General features: G+C 47.1%; 2 protein-coding genes across 5 annotated transcripts in view; both read left to right on the top strand.

Moving 5' to 3' along the window:
* LOC111955624 (26S proteasome non-ATPase regulatory subunit 4-like) overlaps positions 1-6762 on the top strand; it is a 9813-nt gene extending 3051 nt beyond the window's left edge. For both annotated transcript variants that reach the window (XM_023975843.2, XM_023975842.2), the window contains exons 6-10: positions 4539-4754; positions 4884-4980; positions 5165-5299; positions 5595-5653; positions 5906-6762. In XM_023975843.2, coding sequence (XP_023831611.1) covers positions 4539-4754; positions 4884-4980; positions 5165-5299; positions 5595-5653; positions 5906-6079 — 681 coding nt within the window. In that variant the 3' untranslated portion in view covers positions 6080-6762. The remainder of the gene's footprint in view (positions 1-4538; positions 4755-4883; positions 4981-5164; positions 5300-5594; positions 5654-5905) is intronic.
* Positions 6763-6951: 189 nt separating this feature from the next.
* The window catches only part of znf687b (zinc finger protein 687b), a 14636-nt gene continuing 6878 nt past the window's right edge, over positions 6952-14709 (top strand). Inside the window, exons 1-8 of one of the 3 annotated variants that reach the window (XM_070436321.1) lie at positions 6995-7041; positions 7159-7745; positions 7877-10246; positions 10452-10747; positions 11400-11584; positions 12007-12183; positions 12491-12653; positions 12845-13195. In XM_070436321.1, coding sequence (XP_070292422.1) covers positions 7891-10246; positions 10452-10747; positions 11400-11584; positions 12007-12183; positions 12491-12653; positions 12845-13195 — 3528 coding nt within the window. In that variant the 5' untranslated portion in view covers positions 6995-7041; positions 7159-7745; positions 7877-7890. Of the gene's footprint in view, positions 7042-7158; positions 7746-7876; positions 10247-10451; positions 10748-11399; positions 11585-12006; positions 12184-12490; positions 12654-12844; positions 13196-14709 lie in introns of all 3 variants that reach the window. The other 2 variants (XM_023975938.2, XM_023975940.2) reach the window with 2 other exon arrangements.

Genomic DNA, 14709 nt, shown 5'->3' on the forward strand with positions numbered 1-14709 from the left:
AGTGTATTCAGACCCCTTTACTTTTTCCGCATTTTGTTACTTTACGGCCTTATTCTAAAGTTGATTAAATAAACTTTTTCCCCCATCAATCTACACACAATACTCCATAATGACAAGGCAAAACATGCTTTTGACATTTTTGGAAATGTATTAAAAATAACTATTTGGACCCTTTGCTATGAGACTCGAAAATGAGGTCCGGTGCATCCTGTTTCCATTGATCATCCTTGAGATGTTTCTACAACTTGATTGGACATGATTTGGAAAAGCAAAGGTCCCACAGTTAACAGTGCATGTGAGAGCGAAGGAATTGTCCGTAGAGCTCCGAGACAGGATTATGTCGAGGCACAGATCTGGGGAAGGGTACCAGAAAATGTCTGCAGCATTGAAAGTCCCCAAGAACACAGTGGCTTCCATCAATCTTAAATGGAAGAAGTTTGGAACCACCAAGACTCTTCCTAGAGAGCTGTAGAGCTGGCCGCCGTGCCAAACTGAGCAATCGGGGGAGAAGGGTCTTGGTAAGGGAGGTGACCAGGAACCCAATGGTCACTCTGACAGAGCTCCAGAGTTCATCTGTGGAGATGAGAGAACCTTCCAGAAGGACAACCATCTCTGCAGCAAATCACCATTCAGCCCTCTATGGTAGGGTGGCCAAACGGAAGCCACTCCTCAATAAAAGGCACATGACAGCCGTCTTTATTRCCAAGACTATGAGAATCAAAATGATCTGGTCTGATGAAACTACGATTRAACTCTTTGGCCTGAATGCCAAGCATCATGTCTGGATGAAACCTGTCACCATCCCTACGGTGAAGCGTGGCAGGGACTGGGAGACTAGTCAGGATCGAGGCAAAGATGAATGGAGGAAAGTACAGAGAGATCCTTGATGAAAATCTGCTCCATAGCACTCAGGACCTCAGACTGGGGTGAAGGTTCACCTTCCAACAGGACAACGACCCTAAGCACACAGCCAAAACAATGCAGGAGTGGCTCCGGGACAAGTCTCTTGAATGTCCTTGAGTGGCCCAGCCAGAGCCCGGACTTCAACCCTGTCGAAACATCTATGGAGAGACCTCTGCAGCGACTCTCCCCATTCAACCTGGCAGAGCTTGAGAGGATCTTCAGAGAAGAATGGGAGAAACTCCCCAAATACAGGGGTGCCAAGCTTGTAGCGTCATACCCAAGACGACGCAAGGCTGTAATCGCTGCCAAAGGTGCTTCAACAAAGTACTGAGTAAAAGGTCTGAAAACTTACTTAAATGTGATATTTCATTAACTTGAAAAAAAAAAAAAATGGCTAAAAGATTCTACAAACCTATTTTTGCTTTGTCGCTATGGGTTATTGTGTTTAGATTGAGTTGGGGAAATAACTATTTAATACATTTTAGAATAAGACTTCAACGTAACAAAATGTGGAAAATGTCAAAGGGTTTGAATACTTTCTGAATGCACTACATATATACAGTACCAGTCAAAAGTTTGGACACTTACTCATTCAAGGTTTTTTATTTTGTTTTTACTATTTTCTACATTGTAAAATAATAGTGAAGACAAACAATGAAATAACACATATGGAATCATGTCGTAACCMAAAAAAGTGTTAAACAAATATTTTAGATTCTTGAGGAATGCTTTGCTAACAGTCTTGAAGGAGTTCCCACATATGCTGAGCACTTGTTGGCTGCTTTTCCTTCACTCTGCKGTMCAATTMATCCGTTCACCATCTCAATTGGATTGAGTCAGGTGATTGTGGAGGCCAGATCATCTGATGCAGCACTCCATCACTCTCCTTCTTGGTCAAATAGCCMTTACACAGCCTRGAGGTGTGTTTTGGGTCATTGTCCTGTTGAAAAACAAATGATAGTCCCACTAAGCGCAAACTAGATGGGATGGCGTATCACTGCAGAATGCTGTGTGCCTTGAATTCTAAATAAATCACTGACAGTGTCACCAACATAGCACCATCACACCTCCATGATTCATGGTGGGAACGACACATGCAGCGATCATCTGTTCACCTACTCTGCCTCTCATAAAGGCGGTTGGAACCAAAAATGTAACATTTGGACTCATCAGAGAAAAGGACAGATTTCCACCGGTCTAATCTCCATTGCTTGTGTTTCTTGGCCCAAGCAAGTCTCTTCTTATTGGTGTCCTCTAGTAGTGGTTTCTTTGCAGCAATTCGACCATGAATACTGGATTTCACGCAGTCTCCGCTGAACAGTTGATCTTGAGATGTCTGTTACCTTGAACTCTGTGAAGCATTTATTTGTGCTGCAATACTTTTGTATRTATGTGGACACCTCTTCAAATTAGTGGATTCAGCTATTTTAGCCACACCTATTGCTGACAGGTGTATAAAATGGCCTTACTGATGAGCTCATTGAGTTTCCATGTGGCACCGTCATATGATGCCACCTTTCCAACAAGTCAGTTTGTCAAATTTCTGCCCTGCTAGAGCTGTCCCAGTCAACTGGAAGTCCGTTTTATTGTAAAATGGAAACGTCTAGGAGTAACAACTGCTCAGCCGTGAAGTGCTAGGCCAAAAAATAATATGTCCTCGGTTGCAACTACCGAGTTCCAAACTGCCTCTGGAGGCAACGTCAGCACAAGKACTGTTCGCCGGGAGCTTCGTGAAATGGGTTTCCATGGCCGAGCAGACGCACACAAGTTAACCATTTTCACTGTAGTGTCCAAAACGTCTTTCAAGCTATCAGGAATTCCCTTGGCAGCAAGAGCCTCTCGGTGGATACTGCAGTGTACCCAAGTGGCGTCGGGAGCAACTGCTTGCACGCGTATTACCACTCCAGTGTGTCTCCCTGTCATGGTTTTTGCGCCATCAGTACAGATACCAACACATCTTGACCGCCAAAGTCCATTTGATGTCACAAAGGTATCCAGTATTTAAAAATATTCTCTCATGTTGTCCTGCTTTCCAGTGGTTTGCAGAAGAGGATCCTTAATTGACCCCCCCATAAACGTAACGGACATATACCAGGAGCTGTGCCAGGCCCGCCACGTCTGTTGACTCATTCAGCTGTAACACATATAATTCACTGGCTTGTATGCGAAGCAGTAATTGTTTCAAAACATCTCCTGCCATGTCACTGATGTGTCGTGAAACAGTGTTGTTTGATGAAGGCATTGTCTGTATAGTTTTCCCAGCCATATCTGCGTYAGCAGGAAGAATAAAGTCCTCCACAATAGTATGGGGCTTGCCTGTCCTAGCCACTCTGTAGCTCACTATATAAGACACTTCTAKCTCCTTCTTATTAATTGTATATGTTGCTTTTATACATGTCTTACTACTTGAAAGTGGTCTTTATTCTTGCTCAAACTCCCGTGGCTTATTTTTCAAATTGTCATGTTTCTAAATGTCTGCGCAAGAGTAAAGGTTTTCTGCGAGAGAGTAACGGTTAATGTGATTGAATGTTAATTATGTGACTAGGATACCTGTATTTGACATTGTGTTGTTATTTCGCTGAACACTGGATGGTAAAACTTTTTGGCGGAAGTGAAACGAGGCTGCTCAGGCGAGAGAGAAACCTCACCCAAATGTATAGCCCCGTTGGAAAATATAAATGTACTGTTTGAAAATGTGAGGGGGGGGAAAAATCACCTTTTTATTTGGCGTGCCCCCGACGGCATTGCGTGTACCCCTGGGAATACCTGTTCTAGACTATTCTGTGCTTCCAACTTCGTGGGAACAGTTTGGGGTAGGCCCTTTCCTGTTTCAGCATGACAATTCCCCCGTGCACGAAGTGAGGTCCATACAGAAATGGTTTGTCTAGATCGGTGTGGAACAACTTGACTGGCCAGCACAGAGCCCTGACCTCAACCTCATCAAACACCTTTGGGGTGAATTGGAACGTCAACTGTGAGCCAGGCCTAATCGCCCAACATCAGTGCCCGACCTCACTTTTATACTGTTGTTGCTGAATGTAGTCACCGCAGCATCCAACATCTAGTGGAAAGCCTTCTAGAAGAGTGGAGGATGTTATAGCAGCAAACGGGGAACCAATTCCATATTAATGTCCATGATTTTAGAATGAGATGTTAGACGAGCAGGGTTCCACATACTTTGGGTCATGTATGTGTATTTATTACCGGAGTATACAAAACATTAAGAACATGCTCTTTCCATGACAGACTGATGTCACTTGTTAAATCCACTTCAATCAGTGTAGATGAAGGGCAAGACAAAATATTTATGTTCCTTTTGAACGTGGTATGGTAGTAGGTGCCAGGTTCACCGGTTTGTGCCAAGAACTGCAACACTGCTGGGTTTTTCACGCTCAACCGTTTCCTGTGTGTTTCAAGAATGGTCCACCACTCAGAGGACATCCAGCCAACTTGACACAACTGTGGGATGCATTGGCGTCAACGTGGGTCAGCATCCCTGAGGAACACTTTCGACATCTTGTATTGTCCATGCCCCAACGAATTGAGGCTGATCTGAGGGCAAGTATTAACTCCTGAATGGCTCATGCTCTCCCTCCCCTTTTCCCATATTCTCTGTTGTCTCTCTCTTCCTCCAGGAGTTCAACACAGAGAAGCTGACCGCCTTCATCAACACTCTGAACGGGAAGGAGGGGATGGGCTCCCGCCTGGTGACTGTACCCCCAGGGCCCAGCCTGGCTGACGCCTTGCTCTCTTCCCCTATCCTGGCTGGAGAGGGAGGCTCCATGATGGGCCTAGGCGCTAGCGACTTTGACTTTGGCGTGGACCCCAGCGCTGACCCCGAGCTTGCTCTGGTAAGAAGGCAATAGTTTTAAAAAAAATAAACATTTTGGTGTTCTTATCCAGAGTGACTTAGTCAAGTGAACCAGAGTTACCAGCTGTATTATTGTTTCCCTGGCCTCTAACTGTGCCCATCTACTCAGGCTCTGCGTGTATCCATGGAGGAGCAGAGACAGAGGCAGGAGGAGGAGGCTCGCCAGGTGGCTGTTGCTTCTGCAGCCAATGTCACCACAGTGTACGGTAAGGAGATGGAGGGTAGGGATAGATGTCTTTCTAGTGAGTAGGTTTTGTATCCCTTGTCTGATTGTATTTTTTTTTTATATGTCTAACCATTCTAATTTCTAAAGTATGTAGGGTATAAAAGAAGAGAATACTGATGTTTGTACTGTATGATGGTTTAATTGACCAATTCGCTCGCTCTCAGAATCTGAGGAGGCCCTGCTAAAGATGTCGGTGATTCAGCCTGAGACTGGTGGAGCTACAGTGCTGCCTGACTGCAGCAATATGACAGAGGAGGARCAGATTGCATACGCCATGCAGATTTCCCTGGCCGGAGAAGGTGGGTTATAATCACCATCCACACTCATGCTTTCTGAATAGCACCCACTGACACACATACACTTGTTAGCTGTGTGGGTGATTTTAAAAAGTGATTGTAGGTCCCTTTTTTTTTACCGTTTTTGATTCAAAGCTTGGGACCTACCAATGACCCAGACTGACGCACTGCAAACCAAAACAAAGGGACAGATGCGGCCACTTACCATTGCCAGATACATATCGATTTTCCATATGATATACATTCTATTTGATTTTGACTCTCCCTCCACTCCCTACCAACCCGTCTCTGTGATCAGAGTATGGAGATGTGATGGCTATGGACACAGGTGCCCCCATGGACACTGAGACTGCCAAGGTAGGTAACTCGCATGATCAATACATTCATGTGTGGTATCGGTCTGCAAAAAATTCCCAGCTGCATTTTATGAAACGTGCTCTCTCTTGATTGTGTATGTTCTCTATCTCCCATCCAATCAGAATCACCTTTATTTGCCAAGTAYATTTACAGGTACCAGGAATTTGACCTGATGAAATTATTCTGACAACAATAAACAGAATATACAATCAGTGCCCTTCATTAACAATGTGCCTTGTGGCTCTTCCTCAGGAGGACGATGACTATGATGTAATGCAGGACCCAGAGTACCTCCAGAGCGTTCTGGAGAACTTGCCAGGCGTCGACCCTAACAATGAGGCCATCCGAAACGCCATGGGCTCCCTGGCCTCCCAGACAGGCCCACCCAAGCCTAACAGCAAGAAGGACGAGGAGAAGAAGAAATGAGGAATGGGAACAGACAGACAGATTGATGACACCCATGGGACTGCGWCCGAAATGGCACCCTTTTCCCTAAATAGTGCACTACTTTTGACAGCACACTGGTCTAAAGTAGTGCACTATAAGGAATAGGGTGCCATTTCAGATGAAACCATGGACAACCAGACCAAGACATGACACATATAGGGTAGTTGACACTGACAGACTAATGCAAGGTTACATACAGGAACACAGTTGGACGGACACTAATGCATGATATGACTTACTGATGACGGACTGTCGACAATATCCACAAGAAACCCACAAGCACACACAAATAGATCAGACAACAGTAAGACCAAACTGGGATTCCACCAGTCTTTACTGCCATTCAATTGGATATGATCTTCTTATCTGCATATCATCTCAGTGTAATAGACATAATTTCTGGTTTCTCACTGATTTACCCTGTCTTAACTGACTTACTCGCTAACTGGCATTATAAGTGGCATTTAATGACATGTCCCCAAGCTTGTAAACTAAACAGTATCCATCTTTMATTTCTTTCTTTTTTTCTGTTGCAATAAAAAAGATGGATGAAGCTTGTTTGTATGAATGTTTTCTTTTATGACCCTCAACTCCAAATAGCTAGAATAGGAACGTTTTAATAAGAGACCATGTTTCCCATGCCAATAAAGCCCTTACATTGATATTGAATTGAGAGATGTGTGATCTGTGGCAATAATTATCATATCTGGTGTTATTATATACAAACTGTAGACACCAGTTTAGTGTCCCATTTAGAAATGTAAAAAATCACACGTGTTCGTATGTGGCACCATTCCCTTGACAACTTATTTTTGTGGCATCGGCAGTAAAAAAATGAATTGCATCGATAMAATGATCTGATAGGACCTCTTTTCATCATGTGACGGGAAGTMAGGGCTCTTCGTCTGGAGCGAGAGACTAGTCGGGAATCACAGATCCAGGTAAACAATCAAAATGTGCAATTGAGATTGAAAATACCGGTCCCACCAATTGTCCACAGTGACAATGATCAACCCATAAGATCATTTTATTGACAATAGTGCATGGTTATTCCCCAGTAACCCGTTATGAATGGATACAATGGCCTCCGCTAAAGGAACCCTCGCGCTGCTTGGGCTCATTGGCCAGCTAGCCTGGCTGAATATGATGAAGGGGAAGCCGAAAATAAACTCACAGCTGCAAGACGTTTGTGGTGTTAAATTATTCATCATTGTGAAACCATTGCAGGTTATTCCATATGTAAGGCATCTCAAAAGCTGCATTGAATGTCCTCACTCAGTGAATTAAACTATTAAACAGATCAACAGAAGTGCATTTCTTTCTTAGCTAGCTATAGTAAGCTAGCTATGTTGTAGCTTTTACCTAGCTAGCATTAGCTAGTTGTTGACATAATCGTAGACAACGCGATCTGTCTGTTTCAGAAACGGTATTGTGTTCATGTTAGCTAGGCAACATAGCCCCCTACCCGCAATGTTTACTGTATGCAATACTTTGAGAAGCTGGCTAGTAATCTTAGTGTCGGAACAGTCCTAACTACCACTGCTCGGGTCAAATAAATCTTGCTCTGTTCATCGACATGGATCTGCTGCTAACTAGCTAGCTTGCCTAGGTATTAACTAGGTAGCTAGTTATATTTACTGAACAGGTACATGAAGGATTATATCCCTTTTTATTACAACTTTTGTAAACATGATTTAGGTACAATGAGAAACACAGGATGTTATCGTGCCATCATGTCACTCATTTTCTGTCCACTTGGTGTACTCTGTCTTGCAGGATTAGGTCCCGGCATGGGGGACATGAAGACCCCAGATTTCGATGACCTGTTGGCAGCGTTTGACATTCCCGACATTGACGCTAAAGAGGCCATCCAGTCTGCTCCTGATGAGGCTGAGGGCCCACATGGGCCAGGCGGTGCTCCTCTGGGAAAGCCAGACGGTGGGGTTGGTGTAGGGCCGTCTCTGAGACCACCTAGCCCCCCAGACCCCCAGGCTGACACTCCTATTGTCAGCGTTATTGTAAAGAACCGTGTGCGACCCGACACCATCGATGGAGGGGATGGGGACACAGACCAGGACACTATGGACGGCATTGCTGGGGTCGCTGTGGGTCCACGACTCGGTGCCTGTACCCCAGGCATGGCGGAATCTGAACCACTCAACCACAATGGGTTTGGGGCCTCTGGTGTGACCCCGCCCCTAACCCAGGCTCATGCCCAATCTAATGGGGAGCCGTGGTCCGTGTGTACCCCCAAAACAGCTTCAGAGGGCGGAGGATGCGGTGCTGGATCAACTAAATCTGCCAAGCAGGTTGGCAATATATTCAACAGACTGAAGCCTCTCATGGTGCAGGGGTCGGGAGACCCTGTAGGGAAGGCGAGAAAGATGCAGCTTCTACAGCAGCAGCACTACCAGCAGCAGCAGCATACACAGCAAGAGACGGGCCAAGGAGGAGGAGATGAGGGCAAAGCGTCGTTATCCTCCTCTTCATCTGTCGAGTCTGCTCCTCTTGTCCCAGGAGTGTCAGTTGGACTGTCCTCTCCTTTCTTCCCGCCTTCCAAGCCTCTGCTCCTGTCTCCGTCATCCGCCCTCTCCTCACACCCGCCGTTTAACGGGGCACCTAAAGCCGGCCCGGCATTATTTAGTCCACGAGACTCAGAGGAGGATGATTCCGATCCGGACCTAGGGCCCCCGCTGCTGATCCAGGAACCCCCTGACTCCCCTTCCCGCACCCCTCCTAAACTGGCACGTCGTTTTAGATCCCCTGCTGCCATCTCTGACTCCACCCATCCCATGGCCTCATCGGCAGCTCACCCCAAACCAGGGGAYACTCCCTCGGGCACTAGCGTGACCTCCTCAACTCCCCAGTCAGGCTCCACCAAGAGTYCACCACAGGAAGACAAACACCCAGAGCATGTTATAGAAGAGCGGGACTCGCCTGAAAGTCCTGAGCCAGAGATACCCAAATCGACATCACCAGTAACTGCCAAGAGGTGCTCCAGYCCTGCAGTAGCCTCYACACCGCCCCCCTCAGACCTTCAGGAGCCTAAGGAGGAGGAGGAGGAGATGGAGGTGGGGAATGGAATAGAGAAGGCTATGGATGGCAAGGCAGATTTTGGAAAGGAAGAGGGTGCAAGAACAGGTGAGGAGAAAATGGAGATGGATGATGGCAAGTCTAAACCTCCAACCACCGAAGGTGGCACCTCAATTCCAGGAGGGCCTCCGGCTCCTGCCAGGCCCCTCAAAGTGCGGATAAAGACCATCAAAACCTCCTCTGGTGGAATCACCAGAACTGTTACCAGGGTCGCACCCAAAGCAGGTGCTGCCGGAGCCAAGGGTTTGGACCCCAGCAAAGCTCATCAAGGGGGGCGCAAGGTCCCAGCCAACAGGTCCCGGAAGCCTGACACTCCCTCTGGTCGTATGGTAGACTCCCAGCCGCAGAAAGTAAAGAGCCTCAACACACTACCTGTGTCTACACTAKCAGCCAGTAGCGCTATGCTAGTTGCTGCAACCAAGGCTCAGAACAAGATGGCTGCCTCAGACAAAGCCATGGTATCTGCCACTGCTGTTAGCTTCACTAAATCTGCCGCCCTGCCTGCCGCTCCCTCTGTCTCCTCTCCTAAGTTCTCAGTAGCCACTGGTGGGCTGTGCGTACGTCCTGTCGGTGCTAAAACAGCTAACGGAGGCACCGCCAGCGTCCTAGCCGGCACTCACCAGCCAAACAAGCCTGCCTCCATTGTGAACAGTACGGGTGCCGTCATCTCCCGCAGTCAGTCTAGCCTGGTGGAGGCCTTCAACAAGATCCTCAACAGCAAGAACCTGCTGCCCAGTTATAAACCCGACCTCTCGGCTCCACCGCCCCCAGAGTGGGGGCTTCCGCTGCCTGCCACAGGCTACCGCTGTCTGGAATGTGGCGACGCCTTCGCCCTRGAGCGCAGCCTGGCCCGTCACTACGACAGGCGCTCGCTGCGCATCGAAGTGACCTGCAACCACTGTGCCAAACGGCTGGCCTTCTTTAACAAGTGCAGCCTGCTGCTCCACGCCAGGGAGCATAAGGAACGCGGGCTGGTCATGCAGTGCTCTCACCTCGTCATGAGGCCCGTCAACGTGGAGCAGATGATTGGCCAGCAGGACACCACACCCATCGGTAAGGCGTGTCTTTCAGAATAGTTTTTAGTGACAGTGGCTACGTCTCGTAGGGCTCTGGACAAAAGTAGTGCMAAAAAAATAAAAGCCATTTAGAACACATACAATGTGGCTTCACAAACAATGCTTTATTTCTGTCAGGATGTGGTCAGTAAGTTCAATTCACCTCCATCTTCTTTGTGTTCTTGCTTTGCTTTGTTGACAAGGCATGCTCTCCCCTTCTTCAATCTCCTGTCCTCCCCCAGTCTCCTCCCCCACGTCCGGAGTCCCCGCCGTATCRTCCAGCTCCAGCCCACTGAAGGACACACGGTCTCCCTCCTCCGCACAGCCGAGACCAGTCCGCCGCGCGCTCCAGAGCCCCCAGGCACTGATGCCCCTCCCCTGCAAGAAGGGCGAGGTGCTGCAGTACCACAACTTCAARTGTCCCGAGTGCCAGGCCCAGTTCTCTGGCAAGGCCGAGCTGGTTGCCCACTTCCAGCAGATCAGAGCTACCCCCAACTCGGTGAGTGCTTTGATATAGAGCCTGAAGTATGGGTGTGCATTACTTATAGGCTAGTAACGAACTACTAGTGTCAAGCTTAGTCATGTATAATGACTGAATGAGTATTAACTAAGGTAAAGCAGGCCATTAAACATATTAAAGYGGTTTCCCAGACACCGATTAAGCSTTGTCCTGGGCTAAGAAACACTTTCAATGGAGAACCTCCACTGAACATGCCCTTTAGTCCAGAATTAGGCTTAATCTGTGTTTGGGAAACCACTTTAATATGTTTAATGGCCTCCTTTACTTTATGTATTAGTCAATACTATTACATAATACTAGTGTTTACTATGAAAACAAGTCATTTGTAATGGCTCAAAATGCTTTTATTAACTCTCCTTCCCCCTTCCAAGACATGTGGGTGATGACTGTCTTATTACACAATACTAGTTTTGATATTAGTAGAAGTTTTGTAGTAGTGTATTCATAGTTGTATGCCGTAGTCAACTTTTATACCTTTTCTCCCCCTCTCTCCTCCCTATCCAAACCTGTACGCTGTGCTCCRCTCCCATGATGCTGCTAATGTTTACTATGAAAACGAATTATGATTAATGCCTCTTGTGTGTACTAAATGTAAATTGTTAAACCTGTTCCCGCTCATCTTCCTGCCCAGACCTGTACCCTGTGTTCCCCTCCCATGATGCTGCCTAACTGGTGCAGTGTGTCGGCTCACCAGAGGATTCATAAGCACCGGGCACCCCACGTCTGTCCAGAGTGTGGGGGCATCGCCCGGCAGGCCAGCTTCCAGACCCACCTGGAGGAGGCCTGTCTGCACTTCGCCCGCCGCATYGGATACAGGTGAAGAGATAGTGTCTGCACTGATAAGTCAGCAGCAAATGTAATAGGTCTGCACACGAAGGATGTTGCAAAAAGTATTTTCACTRGCTTATACAGACGTTTCGGCTTAGCAGCCTTTTTCAGTGTGTAAGTAATCTGCACTGATATGCAAATGTAGACGCATGTCTACATTCCACAAGCTACTGCTTAGATGCAGCATTGTCAGGTGGATGTACAAGTGAGCGATAACTACAATACTCAAATGCAAATATGCCTCTCACGCACAGATAACATTCTTTGTGAAAAGACACTTTTGCGGTTGAAGATTCTCGCCGTAGTTACATGCCACCCAATTGTCAATGGACACTCTATTAGCATCATTGACAACCACGACTAAACCAGTGTGTTTAACATTTTGTTTTTGTTCATATCCATCCCCCCAGGTGCTCCAGTTGCCAGGTGGTCTTCGGGGGTCTGAACTCCATCAAGTCCCACATCCAGACGGCCCACTGCGAGGTGTTCCACAAGTGCCCCAGCTGCCCYATGGCCTTCAAGTCTGCCCCTAGTGCACAGGGACACATCAGCACCCAGCACCCCACCCTCACCGGGGGACAGGCCAAGTAAGTGGCCCACAGTCACTGAACCATGTTATGTCTCTTTAGGTTTAGAGCAGTGTTTTCCAATCCTGGTCCTGAGGACCCAGAGGGGTGCAYGTTTTTGTCCTAKTGCTCTAGCACTAACACACTTAATTCAACTGTGTTCATGTGTATTAAAACAAAAATGTGCATATTTTGGGTCCCCAAGACCAGGATTGGGAAACACTGGTTTAGTGTATTTTTAAAGCACGTCTCAGTTTTTGTCCAAATTTGAGCCCTGATAAAAACGCTACATTCACSCCACTATTTCCCTCTTTCTCTGTATTTGCAGAATGATCTACAAGTGTGTGATGTGCGATACAGTTTTTACCCAGAAACCGTTACTGTACATGCATTTCGACACCCACCTGGCCAAGCAGAAAGTGCATGTGTTCAAGTGTCCTGACTGCACCAAACTCTACGCGCAGAAAGGTTCCATGATGGAACACATAAAGGTTTGTTTAGTTACATTCTAACTCACAGGGAAACATATGATTGCAGTAAAGGAAAGTGATATGTTAGTTGTTCAATCCCCTGATGGTAAATAGTAATTTATATTCGCTCATTTGACAGTGTTGTCTTCCATTCTCCCTTTTCTCTTGTCTGATTGGTCATTCCTCTCACTTCCTCTTATACTGTTGTCCAGACTGCTCACAGAGGGCTGTCAGTCAAACAGGAGGGACAATCCGATGCCTCCGCCCCTGCCACAGCCCCCCCCAACCCCTCCACCCCCTCCCCCCCCAAATCTAAGCCCTCTGAAAAAACAGACAACTCAGATGGAGAGGACTGGGGCCGAGACCAAGAAGAAGAGGAGGAGGAGGAGGAGGAAGGAGAGGAAGAGGGGGATGAGGACTATGAGAAACCTGAGAATCAGTCTAGTTCTATGGAGGCAGGCAGCCATCGTGGGACCCCGTCAGAATGGAGCTGCCAGCAATGTCAGAAGAGCTTCACACAGAGCGACGACTACATCTCTCACATGAAAACAGAGCATGGAAAGGTACGGCCATACAAATGTAATTAATTGTAAAAAAGAGAAGACAAATTGAATGATTCGCTTCGCTATTGTAGTAGTTGGGATTCGGTAAGAGCTCAGTGAATTGAATCACGGGAATCAATCATTTGTGAATCGCAAAAATGAAAAGGGATTGTTTTAGTAGCCCTTCTTTTGGATTATGTTGCCGTTAAACTTGTTTTGTAGATACTTTAAGTTGATTTGGGCATTGCAACTAAATAGATGCTAGTCAGCATGCAGTGAACACTTCTAAAGTAAGATACATCTGACTAACCTAGAATAGGTACATTTCCTGAAGACAGGGTGTGCTTGCTTCCGCTGTCTAAAAATATTTGTATGATTACAGTAGTGGGAGATGTGTTAAATGTACAATTCCAGCTAAATAAAAGCTGAAGCAGTTCAATATACACTGCTCAAAAAAATAAAGGGAACACTTAAACAACACAATGTAACTCCAAGTCAATCACACTTCTGTGAAATCAAACTGTCCACTTAGGAAGCAACACTGATTGACAATAAATTTAACATGCTGTTGTGCAAATGGAATAGACAAAAGGTGGAAATTATAGGCAATTAGCAAGACACCCCCAATAAAGGAGTGGTTCTGCAGGTGGTGACCACAGACCACTTCTCAGTTCCTATGCTTGATCTAATGTTCTTAAAACAAGTCAAAATGAGGCTCAGTAGTGTGTGTGGCTCCACGTGCCTGTATGACCTCCCTACAACGCCTGGGCATGCGTCTGGTCCTGAGGGATCTCCTCCCAGACTGGACTAAGCATCCGCAACTCCTGGAAGTCTGTGGTGCAACGTGGCGTTGGTGGATGGAGCGAGACATGATGTCCCAGATGTGCTTAATTGGATTCAGGTCTGGGGAACGGGCGGGCCCAGTCCATAGCATCAATGCCTTCCTCTTGCAGGAACTGCTGACACACTTCAGCCACATATGAGTCTAGCATTGTCTTGCATTAGGAGGAACCCAGGGCAACCGCACCAGTCATACGGTCTCACAAGGGTCTGAGGATCTCATCTCGGTACCTAATGGCAGTCAGGCTCTCTGGAGCACATGGAGGGTGGCAGCCCCAAACAGAATGCCACCCACACCATGACGCCACCCGCAAACCGGTCATGCTGGGGATGTTGCAGCAGCAGAACGTTCTCACGAAGTCTCCAGACTGTCACATGTGCTTCAGTGTGAACCTGCTTTCATCTGTGAAGAGCACAGGGCGCCAGTGGGAATTTGCAATCTTGGTTGCTCTGGCAATGCCAAACGTCCTGCACGGTGTTGGGCTGTAGCACAACCCCCACCTGTGGACGTCGGGCCCTCATACACGTCATGGAGTGCTGTTTCTGACCGTTTGAGCAGACGCATGCACATTTGTGGCTGCTGGAGGTCATTTTGCAGGGCTCTGGCCGTGCTCTTTTTTTTTTCTCCTGCTCTCCTTGCACAAAGGCAGAGGTAGCGTGGTCCTGCTGCTGGGTTGTTTGCCTCCTACGGCCTT

The sequence above is a fragment of the Salvelinus sp. IW2-2015 genome, linkage group LG31 (assembly GCF_002910315.2).
Source record: "Salvelinus sp. IW2-2015 linkage group LG31, ASM291031v2, whole genome shotgun sequence".
NCBI classification, from domain to species: Eukaryota; Metazoa; Chordata; class Actinopteri; order Salmoniformes; family Salmonidae; genus Salvelinus; species Salvelinus sp. IW2-2015.